The following is a 19,378-nucleotide window of genomic DNA, read 5'->3' on the forward strand; positions in this document are numbered from 1 at the left end:
TCTGGATGAACTGCCACCGTGAATATTTTCTCACATAGCAATAACAAAGCTGTATAGCAAAAACCTCACTGAGAAACTCATTAAAGGGAAATTATGAATCATCTGCAATTATAAATCATTTGAAAGGTGGCTTATTTTGAGTTCTTTTATTGGTCCCGGCTTTGTCAGTTTTCTGTGCCTTCCCTGACCTCTGTCTGCTGAACATTTCAAAGGCGCCATTATGGCAGAAGCAAAGCCACCCACCCAGTGAAGGGAACAAGGTAACAGCTACTTGGAGACACTGGCACAGAAGCAGGAGACATAACACAGACCAAACCCAGCCCATTACATTAAAGACATACAGATTACTGTGTCCAATCCTTGATCCTGAACTACACCATCCTGTCTGAACAAATACGTGTTCACTAAGCCCTTCCCCATCAGAGTGATTATACTATCCGAGTTATTCACCTTTTAAAATGTACTGTATGGGCCTATAATGAGACTAAGAATAAACCATTTTGCAGGATGCTTTTTACAGCATTTTTACAGCTTCTAGAAAACCAAAACCACACATGTACATTTCAATTCCTTTAATTTTAAATATGTTTATATTGTCTATCCTGTAAAATAGTCAGATGTCTATTCATATTAATGTACAGAATTCACCTGCTTGCTGCTACTACTGCACATTCACCCAATGTATATTCTACATATATATATATATATATATATATATATATATATATATATATATATATAATGTTTTTCCTCTACACCCCCCCCCCCCCCCAATTTTTTTTGCACATGTCGAGGAGCATGTCAGGCTACATTTCACTGTGTGTTATACTTGTATAACTATGCATGTGACAAATAAAGAACCTTGACCTTGACATCGTGTAAGAGATCCTAAAACATGGATTAAACATATCTTTATCTGCTGTACTGTAAGAAATTGCCTTGTTTTGATTATTTATTTATTATTTTGTCAAGTTAGGTCATGTTAGGTTGGAGGGGAAAAAAATCAACCTAGGACTAGATAATCCACTTCACTAAAGCCAGTACATGCAAAAGTATATCAGTCATTTTACTTTATACAACCCTGTGACAGAACTCTCACTTTCAACAGGTCAGATGGAATATGAGTTTTCCTCCTGCAGGAGAAAAAAAATAGTTTGTTTGTAAATGCTGTCATTAAAGCCTCAGTGACACAGTCCTAGAGGTCTGTTGGTGACTATATGGAAACCACCGGTTGCTAGGGAAGAATGAGTATTCCCTAACCAGCTGTAAATGATTATTCACAACTCTTGACTCTTGGTAAACTCTGCATTGGTGGACTTCCCTTTCTTTGCATAGAACGAGCAATGCAAGTGGGCGCTGATGCAAAACCACAAACCTGCCTTAGATGGGGTGGAAAATTGAGCCTTGTAGCACAACTCTTACCCCCTTAGATGGCTACTTGGGGTAACCCTTGTTTTTCTTTTCTGAACTGAGTTTTTGTCATATTTCAGGCCCGTTTCCAGAACAAAATGACTGGCTGTGCATCAGAAGTTGGTGAATACAATCTCTCCTTATACACTTTGCCAGGGCTACCCTTGGAAAAACCCAGAACCTATTGAAATGGTCCGGAAACCACCCCTTTACTGCTATATACTGGGCTGACAGAATTCATTGAAGGTATGGGGGAGGCCATTTAAATGTTTCTTACCTTGTAAAAAAGTTTTTTGTTACCTAAGTTGTGTAAAAATAAAAATAAAATCATCTCTTAAAACCATAATTACTACTAACCAAAGTACTTCCTGTGATAAACAGGAAGTGAAAATTTAAATAAAGACAAATAAAAGTAAAGGTAAACTGCAGTCTCAGATGAGACTCAAACATCAACCTTTTAGTTGAATGTTATACATGAAAATAACACATGATCAGTCTCCAGCCTTCTCATATTGCCTTCTTTCAGCCTTTAAAGTGGAATCACTTTTATAGCAACAATTAGTTTGGGTGTTTGTGGTAAGACCGTTCAACCGATCCAATTGTTTTGTTGGAGAAGTTCTTGCACTAACTTTGAAATTACTCATTTCTCCAAAGCCACAGCTAGTCTGTGTGTTCAGCCAACACACACCATGGTCCTCGACTAAAAAGGGAGAAACTGCTGTTTAAGTTTGGTTTATATTTAAAAGACATTGTAAAAAAAAAAAATCACAATAACACTTAATTGATAAAATTGCTGCTCTTTCATTGTGGACTCCCTCTGCTTTTTACTTTTACGTTCAAATAAACAGCAGGAAAAGTTCCGCCGTGCTTGCTTCTGGCAGCAAACAATATTCACACTAGCAATGAGCAGCACAGACGAGCGGCCGGAGGAAGCCGAGTTTATTCAATTCAGAGCTGCATGGCAGGGAGAGCCAGAATCATCATTTTAGTTTAAAGATTAGCTACATTACTGAGCATCCTCAATGTTTTACTTTTGAGATGAGGTCACCTGCACAGTGCTCTTATAACACCAAACCCATTACAGTTGTTGCATTCCAAATGTGCAAATCTCTAACTTTATATCAACGTCAAATTTTTTTTCACATGATGAGAGGATTATAATGTAATGTCAGTTTTGGAGAGTTTTGAGGTGCAATTTCATTGAGCATTTACTGGTCTGGAGAGAGGGAAGCAGATTGCTTTTTATAAGATTATTATTTTTACTATTTCCTTTTGATAACCTAATCAGGTACTCATATTGAGTTGAGGTGCATTGGGCAGATGGAAAGGTGTAGCTGTCGGTGTCTGCCCCCCACCAATTCCTCCGCATACTGTAATCCGCTTCTTGGCAGGTCTGGGGTAACTCTGGGTGTTTTGCAGACTTTCAAAATCCCTCTCTCTCTCTGCTTCATCCTGATTCTAAATACTACATATAAGATGAGGTGATAGAGCATGAATTGCTAAAGCAGCATGGGGGTTAGTCTGGCTAATATGCTGGAATGGATTACTTTTCATGGGCCTGAAGCTGTTCCTGCTAGGAACTGAAGAGCATATAATGGTCCCTTGTAAAACTCCCATGCAATTGGACATGTGTGAGGTCCTGGAGCTTTATAATTCTGAAACTAATTAGCCTCACTTTCACTGCTTTAACCCTTTGTCCCTCACACAGAGACCTGTTCATGAGTACAATACATCGACTTGCAGTTTTATGATTAGCGTGTCTGCTTCTGCACTCAGATTAAGTGCCCTAGGATATTAGACGTGTTCCTCTGAGTGAAGTCATCAAGAAAAGAAAACCCTCTTTGTGACCTCTTCACTCTCCCCACAGCTCCCCACAATTTACTCGGCCTTCATTTCCTTTTATTCTCACATGTTCTCCCTCTTTAACAGTGGCGTCAACATAAACTCGTTCCCCTTTGGACATCTCACGGCTCTTGTAAATGTAAAGGGATATAAAGAGTATTTCATCCTGTAAGGTGTATATCATTGGATGATGTCTGTGAGTGAGCGCCTTTCTGAGAGCTGTTTGATTTGGTGTGCCTGGGTATTTGTAAATGTGTGGTCATGTACATATCATGTGGATCAGTATAAATAGTCTACCTCATGTCTCGACATTAGAAAGAATTATTTACTGTGTTTCCTATGGCTGCTTTATACTTAACTTATGATTCAGTGGAAACACAAATAAGAGGACATTGGGGCTTTTATTGTGGCGGGTCAAAGGGGACTTTTTTTTTCCTTTTCTTTTTTCTCCTGAGAAACAACCAAACAAAACTTTTCATACAATTTTCCAGCTGCTGGTAACTAAAATAACAGATGTTAATGTCTCATTATATATGCATTAGCTTAGTGGCCACCTTTATGCACACGCAGCCATGTTATGTGAACAGCCGTGCTGTTTCCCTGCTGCTTATTTGCACAATATTGAGTTATTCAAAGCCAGCAAAAATTGTGACCGCAGCTCAAATATTACGCTCGGAGCTGACACCTTAACGTGCCACCGAGGCTGTTGGAGGGATTACCTCATACTAAAGAAGGTGATTCTCGAAGAAAAACATGCTCACTTTTCTCGCCCCTTCATACACAAGCCCTTAGACTCACTACAAACTGTGTTTCGTAACTGCTGTGCAGACCTTCTCTTCTGTCTTTCAATAGACTTTGTGCATTTGTTTTTCTTGACATCTCCAGGTGCATGTATTTCAACTACAAATCCGCTAAGGGCATTAACACTCACTTGTCTAGACTGCAGATTGATTAATAAACCACAAATGTATAAACTGAATTTGAAAAATCTTCTCCCTTTTCTCTCTATTCCAGGGTTGCAATGGCTGTTGTGCCCATTTTCAGCTCCTTTCTCACTCTAAGGGAGCCAATCTTTCATCTCATTGACTTCCCCTCACAAGCAGAGGACTTGAACATGATTTGGGCTCTAGCTGTTTGCCTGAGATGACTATTTTAAGGATATCCACTCTTAACTGACATCACACAGAGCCAAAAGTGTAAAGAAGCGCCCTTGATAGTATCAGAATGTCTCCTCTTTCCAACCTTTGCTTGTTAAATTCACAAAAAAACTGGGCTGATAATGGAAGAGATCCTGGGAATAGGACCTGGGTAAGACTTGTGGGTTCATGGTTGGAGTTAGGAACGGTTATGGTAATGGCTGTGGCTACGGTTTTTCAGAATGGGATGAATCAGCTAAAATATTTGGTCAGGTTTTAAGTGCCGTTCTCCCTGCGAGGCTTGTGGTTTTAACCAAACTATTTAACCGCTATAGGCCTTGGTTGTTCTTGAACCATTTGGTGTTTTTTCTTTCTTTCTTTCTCTCTTTTTTATGAAAGCCGGCATAATGCCCTACATGATGTTAAGGTGATGAGTTCTCCACTCAGGGAGCGGCTCAAATGTTCACCACAAAAACAATCACCTCCTCTTCCCCCCATGACACAGAACCCTCACACTCAGTGTACCTACTGTAATCTGTCTGTGCCGCATGGTTTAGGAAATGTCTGGCGGTCTGGTCCTGCATATGCACAGCTTAGGGGAAATGGAAGCAGAGTACCTTGGAGCTCACCTCCTCAGCGCTGATTATATTAGAAGGCAGATGCAGCAGTAAGGGAATTGTGTCTCCTCGTCTGTCTGAGCAAGCCACTTGAGATGCTTCTGAATTTGGGTTTGGAAGATGCCGAGTCTGCTTTGGCGGCTCAGAGCCTGCGTGGATTAAGGTTTTTGGCTCGTTTTAAGTGATGTCCAATGCATGTTCAAGAAAGGTGATTACCTAAGGGAAATCTATGCTCCATTTGCAAAGCTGCGGTGAAAGAGATGCAAACAAAATGATCTTGTAATTATGACTCCATATGCTATCATCATAATCATCTGATAATATTAACACAGCTAATAATCCTCTCGTTCATACAGTTATGTGGAGAATGCGAGTACGCCCCACAGGTACTCTTGGCTTTTCTCAGAAATGATATGATGATGAGAGATGAAGTGCCCTTCCATAGAAAACCATCAGAGCATGGCTTAAAACGGCCACAGGGAGGTGCAAAGCTGCAAAAGATAGATATAAAGCAGAAGTGATGATCACTTCTGTAACAAAATGAATGAGTGGTGCCCTTTCACCGTTCATTGCGACACTCTCTTTTATTTCTTCGTTAATGTTCCTTTTGTGCTCTGTCCTTGTGTGTTTTTGGCTCTGTTGCTGTATTCTGTCTTTTTTCGGTCAGATCTGTTTTGTATAATGCGTCACCCGTCCTGCCAGACGAAGCTTTCGCGCTGTAACTTTGGATCCTGCTCGTTGTTTAATGGTTGAAAGAGGCTTTCATTCATCATGAGCCCCCTCCACTCCACGTTCAGACTTGGGGTTTGTTATGATGTGTTTTGAATGGAATGATTTCATGTGAAAGTGGGTGAAACTTAACAGGTTTTCAAGTATTTTTAAGCCACCCTGTATAACTGCTTTCTAGAAGTCTTCTGCTTTCTCATGCGTACCAAGAGTGTGTGTTCTGTTACGTGGGTGTTCTTGTGTGAGAGAGAGCTCGTATGAGTCCAGCGGTGGCCAGACAGACGGGATTGCATTTTTAACATCCACTGCAGACCTTTTCTACAAATTAAATACTTGATAAACAGATTGCAAAGGTCTCCCAAGTGCCTGTCTGTGACTTGTCCCTGTTCGTGCACAGTTTCTGTGATGCCTTGCAGAATGGTGGGCATCCAGAGCTGCCTGTTAAATTGCATCTGCACCAAAAACCGCAGACCCCCATACCAGACGAGCTCCCCTGCCAGCCAGCCAGAAAGTCGGCCAGCGAGCAAACGGCGTCTTACCAACGCGGCTCTCTTTTTCTCCTGTTTATTTCTCTTAACATCTTTTTCTGCGCTTTCGTGATTTCCCATAGATTACATTTTGATTTGAACACTTATCGAGAGGTCGTTGATTCTTCCTTACAGCATAAGCAAGCATAAACCACAGACTAATCATAATTTGTAAAAGGAACCCCAAAAATTCCCAAACACTTTGATAAATTGCTCTAAAACAGGAATTGAACAATCTAGCTATGCAATTATTAAACAGTCACAAAAAAAAAAAAAACCACACACAGCAGGAGAAAAGCTGTAAAGGAGACCTGGAGTCAGCACATATGGTGGCAATAAACACACCTTTTTTTTCTGAGCATCTGTGATTTAAAAACCACTGTGAATACCCCCAATTACTCCTAATGATGCTGCCAATTAACAGCAATGTGCAATTTTCAGATTAGCAAATGTCAGTTAGTGTTGGCGTGTGCTTTCAGAGTGATCGCTCTTCTTGCTGTTGAATGCAGAGACTAACAAGCTTCAAACTCACAAAATGAACACGACAAGACAGGCATTCATAATAAAAGAAGAGATTTGTGGATGCCATTATTTATTTTTTCATGTAACTACACAGGATGCTGCTATAACACACTGACCGGGAGCCTTATATGATTCATAGTGACTGAGACCTGCTATAGCATGGCTACAGTGGTTCTGAATTCTACTTGTGCTTAAAATAATGACCCAAAGTTATCAAAGTAACTGTCAGAAATCAAACCAGCCTCCAGTGCTGCCACTAAGCCCTATTATTATTCTGTTCCCTAAATGGATGATGAGCCAGTTTAAAGAAAGCAATTCAAGGCACATAGTTTTTCATGGCTGTGCGGTGCATTGTCTTGTTCTTTCTGAGTTTTTAAGCGCGACATGGTTGGCATTTAAAAACAAGCAGCGTGAGCCTGAAATGACATTTTGCATGTCACACCATCACAAAATAACTCCTGACAGTCATCTGTTCAAAGACAGCTGATTAAAAGAGTTCACGGGAGAGTTGCAGTGGAAACAGGAGTCTTTAACACGCTGCTTGAAGCCAGCACACCTACAGTCGCTGCTGGTCAGCAGTCTGATTGTGGTTGTGAAAATGAAGAAATGAAAGTTACGCAGTTGCCAAGTGCCATCTAAACCAAACACAGCCTTAGACTATGCTGAACAAATACTATACTGTAATAACTGTATGTTATTTTTGTGCCTAAATAATGTGTTTGCTCATGCTTCAGAAACCTGAAGTAAATTCATTTAACAGCCATTACCAATAAATGTACACTCACGGAGCTAAATTCTCGCATCACTTAAGTGATTTTCTGAATGTCTGGCATTGTAAAATGTTCAGTAAGATGGACCAAAGAGTGAAAGTGGGTTTTATTTTTCTGTGTCCTCTCTCTGTTCCCTTCAGTTCTTTGCGTGTGACACCTAAAGCCTGGGATGCTGTTGACCATGCTGCTGGCTCCTATCTCTGTGCTACTGATGCTTGTGGTGCCTGCTTTTGCCGGAGGGTACGCCCCCATACCCCACATGAAGTACATTCAGCCCATGATGAAGGGGCCTATTGGACCTCCGTTTCGCGAGGGCAAAGGACATTATGTTGGTGAGTAGTTCCTGTGAGTATGTCATATGTAGCCCTTTTATGTCTCATTTGGTCCTCTAAAAGCAGTCTAATAGGTCCCCTCACACTTTACTGATTGGTCATTTAGGTCATTGGAAAACGCTGATAACTGCCATTTTACAACCTCCGTTCCAAAAAAGTTGCAACACTGTATAAAATGTAAATCAAACAAACAGATTGTACAGATTTGTAAAACTCATAAAGTTGTAAAGAAAAGCGTCTGGACTTCTATAAGTTGCTTGAAGACGTTTCACCTCTCATCCGAGAAGCTTCTTCAGTTCTAAGGTCAAATGGTGGAGAGTCCCAGATATAAACCTAGTGGGAGTGTCCCCCCACAGAGGGACAAAAGGACCCCCTGATGATCCTCTAATCGCCTGAGACAAGGTGTGAAACTGGGTGTGGGTTCCAATCAGCCAGAGTTTCGGGTGAGCTCATTGTGAAACCTGGCCCCACCTTATCATGCGAATTCCTGAGGTCAGATGGCCCAGGATGTGAGTGGGCGTTAAGGCGTCTGGGAAGGGAACTCAAAACTGGATTATAGATGGCAGAGAGTTGGTGTCGTAAACCCCCGCCTCTGTTCAAAGATGGTCGCTCACAGTGGACATAAATGGCTTCTTTCACTCCTCTTTCAAACCATCTGTCCTCTCTGTCCAAAATGTGAACATTGGCATCCTCGAAAGAGTGTCCTTTATCCTTAAGATGCAGATGGACTGCTGAGTCTTGTCCTGTGGAGGTGGCTCTTCTGTGTTGTGCCATGCGCTTGTGAAGTGGCTGTTTGGTCTCTCCAATGTAGAGGTCTGGACATTCCTCGCTGCACTGTACAGCATACACCACATTGTTAAGTCTGTGTTTTGGAGTTTTGTCTTTTGGGTGAACCAGTTTTTGACACAACAACATTGTCATCCCCTATGTAGCCGGTGTATCAGAAAAACTCAGATTAATGCTCATCGTGCAAAGAACTCAACATGGTCCAGAAATGCTGCCGACTTCTCTGGACCAAAGCTCATTTAAAAGGGACTGAGGCAAAGTGGGAAACTGTTTTTTGTTAAAACAAATCAGAAAAATTAATGTGTTTTTAGAAAACATGCATCCTCTGCACTAAAGAGGAGAGGGACTATCCTGCTTGTTATCAGTGATCAGTTTAATGGCCTGCATCTCTGTTGGTATGGGGGTGCATTAACACCTATGGAACTAGCAGCTTGCACGATGCTCGATGCTGAAAGTAAAATACAGGTTTTAGAGAAACACACAGTATGCGCCCGTCTTGATGACGTCTTTTTCAGGGAAGGCCTTGAATATTTGAGAAAGACAATGTTGAACTGCATACTGCATCTGTTACAACAGCGCAGCTTTGTAGTAGAAGAGTGCGGATTCTAAACTGGCCTGCCTTCTGTCCAGACCACCTTAACAAAAAACACAACAAAGACCCAGGACTGTTAAACAGCTAGAATCCTCTATCAGGCAAGAATGGGACAACATTCCTTTCCCAAAAGTCCAGCGGTTGGTCTCCTCAGTTCTAACTCATTTATAGACGGTTGTTTAAAGAAGAGAGGATGCTATACAATGAGAAACACTGCGCTGTCCCAACATTTATGAAACGTTTACCTGACATCAAATTCAAAATATGACCTTAGTATTTTCTTAAGATGGTACATTTTCTCGGTTTATACATTTGATGTTTTCTAAAAGTTTTTTTTTAAATTTAAATAAAATATGGGGTTTTGAGATTTGCATATGATTGCATTCAGTGTTTTATAAAACACACATTTTACATTTTACACAGCATCCCACCCGTTTTTGAAACTGGGGTTATGAACTACCTCCATAAAATGTAGCCTTATGTCTAAAGCACCAAATCACATGAAGTTCTGACTGCACATTGTGTGCTAAAATCGCTCGTCTTACCAACTGGATATCACCATTTATTACATATCCCCCAGGAGAGAATGTAAAAAAAAAAATCTAGAAAAGATTAAATCAGGTCTAATCTAACTCGAACTACACCATTCGCAAGGCCAGTGGCACCATAATTAAAAGATATAGGGCATAATAGAGCATCAAATTGGAATATGTCATTGGTCTTTGCTGGAATTCACCTTTCAGTAGGTGTCACCAGAACCACGTTTTTGCACTTGGTCTGACAGACAGGCTAATAAGATGACAACTGTCCCAGTCATGGCAGACAAAAAAAATCAAAGACCTATACAAGGAGTGTATCTCAGCTAAAGGCATGCTTTGTATAAATAGAATTGAAAAGAATGTGGCAGAAGTTGGATTTCTGATATATGTGGTACATTGAATATGAGTTTGCTGCCACTGTGTGGTAATGTGTCCACACTGCATTACTAATGAAATTATTCAGTCCTCTAATGGAGCAGCTGACTGCCTCTTTTCCACAGTCGGCTAAGACAGCCTGACTTTTTGGGTTGGCTTAATATCTCAAAAAATAATGCCATATCATTATCTCTGGTTTGAGGCACCTAATTTTTCTTCTGTGTGTGCTATATTAACGGTGCTGTAAAATGTTATATGTTCAAGTTTTTCCTAACAACCTAATCTTCTGACTGCTTGTGCTCCCCATCCTATCAGAGGGACTGCATTTATTTAAATGTAAACATTCATAAATGTACAATACTACAGTGTGCACAGTGCATAGCATGCTTTTACTACTTTGTTTTAGATTTTATAGCTTTTCTCAGTTTTGTTGGCTCACTTCTCAAACAAACAACAGTTGAAGTTAGCAAAAAATAATTAGAGAAAGTCTTGAATGAATGAAATGAAATAGAAACAGTGAGAGCATTTAGCATTCTCAGCACAGCTCCCTACAGTGTGAACAGGTTTTGGCTGTTTAACACTTTTTGAAGTAGGTTGTGTCTCAGTTGAACAGCTTTATTCTCCAGAATTATTTCTGTGAGTCATCTGATGCTGTGTAATAAATTTAGTTGTTTTTTTTTAACTCTGCGATCCCACAGTTGATTAGTGAGAAGTGACTTGAGCACATCAGAGTTATGAAAATGTGTCAACATGAAGGACCAGGTACTCAGGTAAACATTTTACAGAGGAAAGAGGATGCCCATAGATAAGACATATGGAGGGATAAGCCCCTGTGTGAGGTTACTGAGAAGCTGTGGCACTGTGGACTAGTTCTGTTCTGTGCACTGCTCTATAAATTGTCTGTGTTTTTTTTCTCTTTACTTTGTTGTGTGACCACTGCAGGAAAAATAAAATCGCTCTCTAAAAGTACATGCAAATGTAAGTGCTCTTTTGCATTACAAAGCAGCATGTAAAGCCTCTTGTGCTGTTTATATCAGCGTAGTATAGCATTCACTTTGATACACAACAGAAGTCAGTTACCCCAGAAAATAATAGTCTGGTACGGTGCAGTTCTTCTGAATTATTTTGGCATATTTGTCTTAACATTTTTGAAATTTCTTTTTTTTTTTTTCATTTCACATAACAGCTCATACATGTAGCAAAACAACCCACAAACAGCTGCATCTCATCCCAAACATTAAATTATGTGTCAAAATTAGGGAGCTGTCAGTAAGTAAGTTTTAGCCACTATGTAAATTATAGTGGTCAAAATGTTTACACACTTTGTCAGATTCTGAAATGCTGAAATCCTCATCTTCTAATTTCCTAAAAGTCTTTTCATGCAAGCTGTCACAGCAAATTCTTACTGTACCAAACCATTTCCTCCTATGGTCACACAATACACTAAACTACAGTAAAAAAAAAACAAACAAACAAAAAAACCTTAATATACACAACACTATACAGAACAAAATATGTAGCATAACAATAGCAAAAAAGAAAATATTATCCTGCTATGTGCAGGAAGAAAACAGCTCTGTGGATCACTATGCAGCCTGTCAGTCCTTTTTCTTTGGCCTCATATTTTCACAGACCTCACACATTATGCTATCCCTTGCAGTAAAACAGCAATTGTGCTAAGTCATTTGCAAACACTAGCAATGATCTTTCTGGTGTGCTCAATAGCAAACTGCTTGAAAATTTCAGCTGTCTGTAGGGGGCAATATTGGTCCATGGTTCCATTAGGAATGCCATGAACTATTTCTAGAAAGTGTTCAAAGGCCTGGCAAGGGTGACATTCTAGGGATGAACAGGATGCAGCAAACAGGAAACCACATCAACCTTAAACCAAGGTTTAAGAATAACAATTCATATGACTAAAGGACTAAATGGATCAGATAGGGCAAGCTCATCAAGTAATAGACATTTTGCAATCAACCTCAGTTCTATTTGACAAAGATCTCCTTGTTATTAGCTAACATTCACCATTTAATCAGACTTGGAGTGCAATAGACAGGAACTGTGTTGCTAAGTAACTGTGTTATTTGTTTTTTTTTTTCCTGTTTAAGCCTGGCTGTGTTGCACTCCACTGTTATAGGAAAGATTAATGACAGAGTTTACAACCTGTGGCACACTTTTAATGCTGTTTTCCTCTATGGTTCAAAATCAAAAGTAAACTCCAATAACCTTAACAGGAACTCCAACTGAGTCAGTTAGGACAACATCAAAGGTAACTCAGTGACAAGTGTTTGTCACTTGTGATTACATAACAAGTGATGGACTGGTGACCTTTCCAGAATTTAGTCTAATAGAGTACCTTCAGACTGGGTAATATTCAGCCACTCACAGCACTGATAAAGTAAAAGAAAATGAAATGGAAATGAATTATGCCACTGATTAAGATATGACTTTTCAGTCTCTAAACTCATACTGAAGTATGCAAAGTATTAATTTCTTAGATAATAATCATGTAATATATTTTGTGTATTTCTCGAATTTTCAGTGTTTCTTGTATGTAGATAATTAATTCTTTGATTTCACAACAGAAGAACACAACCAGCCTGGTTTTATGCCTTCTCTTTGTAGTACTAGTTAAACTCTTATTTAAAAAATTACCCAGTATTCTTCAATAAAAAATATCTTTTGATTCAAACAGTTCTTTAATGATAAACTCACAGACACTTGTTGATTGAAAAGATGGATAGTCTGTCAGTTTCCATAACAGCTAAGTACAAAGTAGTATAAAGTAGTCTAGAGAATCTTATCTATTCTTCTCAAAGAATTCAACTAATTGTATTACAGATAGTTATTAAAATCCAGTCACCATAGTAGTGTGGATTGAGATGACATCTTTTCTCTCGGACATCAGCAATTTAAAAAAATACTTACTTAAAGTACTTAATAATAATGATGATGATGATGATGATGATGATGATGATGATGATGATGATGATAATAATAATACCTGTAACAGTAGTCCTAACAACCTGTACATATTTTTTCTAGATATGCCACCCATGATGGAAGTGAAGGGGGAACCCGGCCCCCAAGGGAAACCAGGACCAAGAGGTCCCCCTGGACCACCAGGCGTTCCAGGGAAACCTGGACTGGGAAAGCCTGGTTCCCAAGGCCCACCAGGTCCTCAGGGACCTTCAGGCTTTACGGGAATTGGTAAGCCTGGACTTCCGGGACTCCCAGGAAAGATTGGGCCAAAGGGGATGCCTGGGGTTAATGGTGAGGTAGGCCCTCGTGGTGAACCAGGTCTCCGTGGTCCTCCCGGGCATCCTGGGCTTCCTGGCCCAGCTGGACTGTCCTTGAATGGGAAACCTGGGCTTCCAGGTATGAGAGGCCCCCCTGGGGTCCATGGCGAGCCAGGAATAAAGGGTATAGCTGGCCCACCAGGTGATCGTGGGCCTAAGGGCGAGAATGGAAATGGGAATCCAGGGCTTCCAGGTCTAAGGGGTTCTCCTGGCCCAAAAGGGAGTATTGGACCACCTGGTCCTTCAGGTATTGGCACACCAGGACTAAAAGGTTTGCCTGGAGTACCTGGTCCTAAAGGTGATAATGGACTCCCAGGTGATCAAGGACTCCCAGGAGAGGCAGGGCCCCCGGGACTACAAGGTTTGCCAGGGCCAGTTGGGTTGGGGAAGCCTGGGCTAGATGGACTTCCTGGAGCACCAGGTCCACAAGGTCCAAAAGGTGAATCTGGGGCCAGGGGTACTCCTGGAATGCCTGGAACTAATGGCTATGGAAAACCTGGTCCAAATGGACTAAAAGGAGAAAAGGGACATGGTGGATTTCCAGGTCTCCCGGGGGATAAAGGAGAACAAGGACCAACTGGACCAGTTGGGAAGCCAGGACTTGATGGACAACCAGGACCATCAGGACTTCAAGGTCCAATGGGATTGCCAGGAAAACATGGAATACCAGGACAGAAGGGAGAGCTCGGGCCCCGGGGTCCTCCTGGACTGCCTGGCCTTCGAGGTGACCAAGGCCCCAATGGACACTCTGGAAAACCTGGTATGCCTGGGGAAAAGGGCATCCCTGGGCCCAATGGTCCTATCGGAAAACCTGGACCTAAAGGTGAGGCTGGGCATATTGGCCCCCCTGGGAATCCTGGTATAACAGGTGCCCCGGGGCCTAAAGGGGAGTCAGGGTTTATGGGAATTCCAGGCCCCAGGGGCCAGTCGGGCATTCCTGGTCTTCAGGGGCCCATGGGTCCCATGGGTCCACAGGGTCCCCCTGGCCTAAAGGGTGAACAAGGACTTCCAGGGCCTCCAGGGCTGGGCAAGTTGGGTGAGAAAGGTCCTATAGGTCCCCAGGGTCCTCCAGGGAAACAAGGCTCCCCTGGACTTAATGGCATACCTGGGCCTCCTGGCCCTCCAGGACCCCCTGGGCCTCCAGGAAATGGCCATACAGTTGTTGCAGGGCCAGAGAGTTCAAAGTTAGATGGGGGAGAAATTCCAGATGACAGAAAAGGCCCTGCATATAGTCAAGTTCCATTGTCCGCCTCTGTGGCACCAGCCTTCACAGCTGTCCTTACCACACCATTCCCTCCTTCAGGCATGCCAATCAAATTTGACAGGACCCTCTACAATGGGCAAAATGCCTACAGCTCTTCTACTGGCATATTCACTGCTCCTTTATCTGGTATATACTACTTTGCATACCACATGCATGTAAAGGGAACTAGCCTGTGGGTAGCATTGTATAAGAACAATGTACCAGCCACTTACACATATGATGAATACAAGAAAGGCTACATGGACCAGGCATCTGGTAGTGCAGTCTTAGAGCTGAAGGAGGGTGACCAGGTATGGGTCCAGATGCCTTCAGATCAGGCAAATGGCCTATATTCTACAGAGTACATCCATTCTTCCTTCTCAGGATTCTTGCTCTGTCCCACATAACCCTATCTTTTCCTTAAAAGATGTTGCTAGATTGGCACCTCAGTGCAGCCCTTAACCTAAAATACCTGCAGCCATTATAGAAACACAAAACCCATAAAATACTCAATATTATTGCCATAGTCTTTATCTGTCTCGCCCTCAACAGCACAAGCGAAACAAAAACTTTGTGAATGAAGTGAGTTTTTAAAGGCAGGGGAAGGAATTTCATACTGTGTTCTTTATTTCAGTGTCCTTCAAATGTGTGTTTTAATTGTGTTTTATGTTTGTGTTTTTTTAAGCTTTTAGCTTATTTTAATTATTATATTGTCATAATTTTATTGTTATTATTTGGTCCATGTCATCATTGTTGTTGTTGTTGTTGTTTATTGGATTCAGACTATTTAGTGCCTTACTTTTTAATGTGCTAGAAACCTTCCCGTGTGACTGCACAACCTGCCCACATGCTCTGACACAAGGACGACATCACCAAACTCTGATGGGGGGAGGGGGAGGTCATCGCTGCAGTCATGTTGCCCTGGTGTGTTATTTAAATCATGAATTGCTAGAATTATATTGAAAAGCCAAAATACAACACAATAAATATAGGCATACATTACAATACCAAAACGAAGTATTTGGTGTGGTGTGTTACTATTAAGTTTTACTGAAATTTTTAGGATTTTAAATTGTTGCTACATAAAAAAAAGTTGTGATTGAACTCAGCAACAGTTGGTTTTAGGGTGAGATATATTTAATGATAGTGAACATATGCACCTGTTCAGGGAGTTTCTCTGCTTCACTATGCATTTAGTAACCTACAAATTTCAAATAATAGGTCTTCCTCTTTCTTGTAATTTAGTTTACATGCAGTTCAGAACAATTAATTCTACAAATAAACATGACCTCACATTTAACGAGGCAGACACCATTAAATTGCCCTTTAAATAGATCAGCACCACCAAGCAAGACCCCTGCATCACCCCCCACCATCATTCTTTAGGACATTGTTAAAAATGTACACAGTCAGTGTTCACAGGCCAGAAAATAGATAGTGTCTATGGACAAATGGACAGTAAGGACACACATACTGCTGATTCAATGGCCTGTTTCCTTCTGTTTTCCTTCTGTTGATCTGGTTTCATCACTATCCCAGGCATCCTGTTCACACATTCTAACCATCACATCACTGATTTCTAATGTCATTAAAAACCCTTTCCCTGATTCCAAGGGAACCGTCTGCACTGCCACATTAGAAAAAAAATATAATCCTTTAACAACATGATGCAAAATCCACAAAGATTTTGAAAACCTGAGTCTGCTGAGAAAACAAGGAGGCAAAAGGATAAGTAAACAACAACAACAATTCAATTACGTCCTTCACTGCCAGTTTCTGTGTTGTTTGTGATAGATGTCAGGCAAATAAGAGCAATTTTTAATCATTTGTAGCTCTGAATGACAGGATTTTCTAGTTATTTCTAAATCAAATGTGTCAAAAATTGCTTAACTGCTGAGCTTAGTGTAACATCTGTGGCCAGGATGTTTCAGAACCGGATAATGTCAAAGTGCACGGCTGGAAATGAGAATCAATTTGCCTTTAGTCCATAAATAAGTGAAAGGGTCTGACTGGGGCCTGAAGATTGTGAAATGCAGGTTGTGTAACATTTTAACAAAACCACGCCAGATTTCTGGGAGAGGTGGTAGGTCAGAGGTGTGTTTATTCATTTCTGTTGGATGAAGTATTAAAGATCCACTCTGTGCATGCGTGCACTTGTATGCTTAGTAGGTATACCCTTCAGCCCGTCACTGTGTCACTGCGTGCGTTTGTGTGTGCGGATTTGTCACAATGTTCCCTTGGCGTTCAGGTCCCGAAAACGTTAGCGAGGATAATAATAAACTAAAATTAAGTTACAAAACTGTAGGAACGGCTTACAGTCCCATCAGTGTTCCACCAGAAGATTTTGAGTTGTGTTTTTTGTTTTAAAGAGAATCTTGTAGAAGATTTACTTTACAACACTCTAAAGATGAAAGGTGTAAAGGCGTGCAATAACTACTTTGTGCCAAGTCACGAACCAGCAAATTTTTTTTTAAAAAGACATAAAAAAAGACATACTATGAAATGTACAAAATGTTTATTCACCAGTTGTAGTTACGAATCACAAAAGATAATAAAATCTAGGCAAAACAAAACAAAGGTTGGTGCTTCTATCTAACTTGTGCTGCCCTGACGCTCGTAAACACTGAATTATGACTACCTTACATCATGATGGAAGAATGTCAATGTACACGAGCATGGTGCCAAACATTTAGCCTTCCCATTAGAATGAATGTATAATGTTTGACTGTTTTATGGTGGGTCACAGTGCATAAACAGTAACTCTTCACGTCGCTTTGGAAAATTAGTGTGAGGATAAGGCTTAATCAGTATTTCTATTTCTATGTAATGCACTTACTCTTAGCCCTTTCTGTCTCATAACATGAACACATCGACAACTGCTATGTATCATTGTTGCTATGTGAGTCTACAAAGCAGTCTCGTTATGTACTGTATGTTGCCTTTTATTTTTTTTGAATCACCTCCTCTTTTTCGACACACGGTGAAACGGTGATGAGAGTTACATGCGGCTGTTACGCTCTGTCCTCATATTTTCTTAGACAATGTCACTTGCTTGCTGAGTTTGCTCTGTGTGCAAATCATTTAACAAGTGTCACTGAGATCCATGTACCGCAAATGTTTTGTTTTTCTTTATTAGGAAAAAAAAGAAAAAAAAATCACAAAAGCCTTGCTTCGGTTCTTAAGGGATATATGTTTGTTTTAGTTTCAGTATACAAACGGCCATTCCCATTTGCACATGAAATTAATGAAGATGTATTTATACATTTATGATAATTTAATAGGGATGCCAAAACTGACCACCGAAGCCTGGGACATATAAATGGTATTTAACAGCATCGATGAGTTAAGAGCATTTACAACTTGTAGTTAGCATTCTAGAGTTGTTTGTGAAGGATTATTTGTATTATTTTCTATTTGTGTAATGTACAATGTATCAACGTATAGTTTTTTTTTTGTCTTACAAGGCTATTGTGTGCACTATGCAATAGAATTTGGGTATAAAATGCACTCCTTTTTGATTGAAAATGTTTGTCTGCTTATACAAAATCTACAGTACTTGATTGTATTGATACCACGCCAATAAAAACAAAGAAAAAATGCCTTGGATGCTGGCGTGAAACTTCATTGACTTTCTGTTGTATGGTTATGTAACAAAGAAAATATATATTAACTGGAATACAGAGGCTACTACTACATCTTAAAAAAAATCAGTAACACTTAGTAAAAATTCAGTAGCTCGTGTGCGGAGCAATCTGTTGCACGTAAAAGAACTGACACTAGAGGGAGATATACAATTATAAACAGCGTTTCAGGCCTCAGAGAGATGGGTGATTGCATAGTAAGTTTAGGACTGAAAAGAGGAACAGGTAGACTTTTCCTTTTCAGGTCAGCTCGCTGGATGTAGATGGAAGCAACACATATCTTTGCATAAATATTTTGCATGTTGAATATATGGGTTATCACGTAAGCAGAAGAGTATAAATGGATGGATAGATAACTACATTAAATGTGGATAAACAAACATATGAATGAGCTGGCTTTTAATTAAAACAACTAAACTAACTCTGATGCGTGACTGGAGGCGATTCAACAGTCTGTACTTTTCGAAACAAAACGGTTCTTGTAGCCAATCCAAAATGTGCTTAGATAAGAATAAAATCTATTTTTAAAAAACAGCCCATGAGTTCAGGGATAATATGGTGCTATTACTTGCTGGAACTGTCGTCACCATGGTGAGCTGTCATCAGTCAACCGGATTCTTCTTACGTCGTGCTGACGTCAGACCATCCATGCTGCATTCGAGAGATCCCGGTAATTCTGGCGCAGTGACCGCAGATACAACCTGATGCACATACATGTGCTGTTATAGAGAGAAGTAATAGAAGATATGAAAAGTTACCTACACTAAAGCAAAGTGAGGAACGACCTTGAAGCTAATCCCTTCAGACGTTGCCATGCATGTCACTTAAACTTTATTCCAGTTTCCGCTTCCTGATAGTTAAATTGGTGACGAGGAAACACTCAAACAAACAAGAAAAAAAATGCTAGGATGATCTGGGATACACGCGTCTGTCGTTTAAAGTTTTCCGAGGTTTGCAGATTTCTCAGGTGGCCCTCATTTTGTTGACTATTAATTCGCACTGCCTGGTCGACATTTTTCCG

At 40.5% G+C, this 19,378-nt stretch overlaps 1 protein-coding gene across 1 annotated transcript in view; it reads left to right on the top strand.

Moving 5' to 3' along the window:
* col8a2 (collagen, type VIII, alpha 2) overlaps positions 1-18,320 on the top strand; it is a 53,094-nt gene extending 34,774 nt beyond the window's left edge. The window contains exons 3-4 of the mRNA XM_086280460.1: positions 7,691-7,882; positions 13,220-18,320. Coding sequence (XP_086136586.1) covers positions 7,720-7,882; positions 13,220-15,123 — 2,067 coding nt within the window. The 5' untranslated portion in view covers positions 7,691-7,719 and the 3' untranslated portion in view covers positions 15,124-18,320. The remainder of the gene's footprint in view (positions 1-7,690; positions 7,883-13,219) is intronic.
* Positions 18,321-19,378: the final 1,058 nt, after the last annotated feature.

Source organism: Aulonocara sp. 'chitande type north' Nkhata Bay, linkage group LG22, assembly GCF_057382095.1.
Source record: "Aulonocara sp. 'chitande type north' Nkhata Bay isolate Kocher_YH1m ecotype deep benthic linkage group LG22, A_spYH_male_GT1.1, whole genome shotgun sequence".
Taxonomy (NCBI): Eukaryota; Metazoa; Chordata; class Actinopteri; order Cichliformes; family Cichlidae; genus Aulonocara; species Aulonocara sp. 'chitande type north' Nkhata Bay.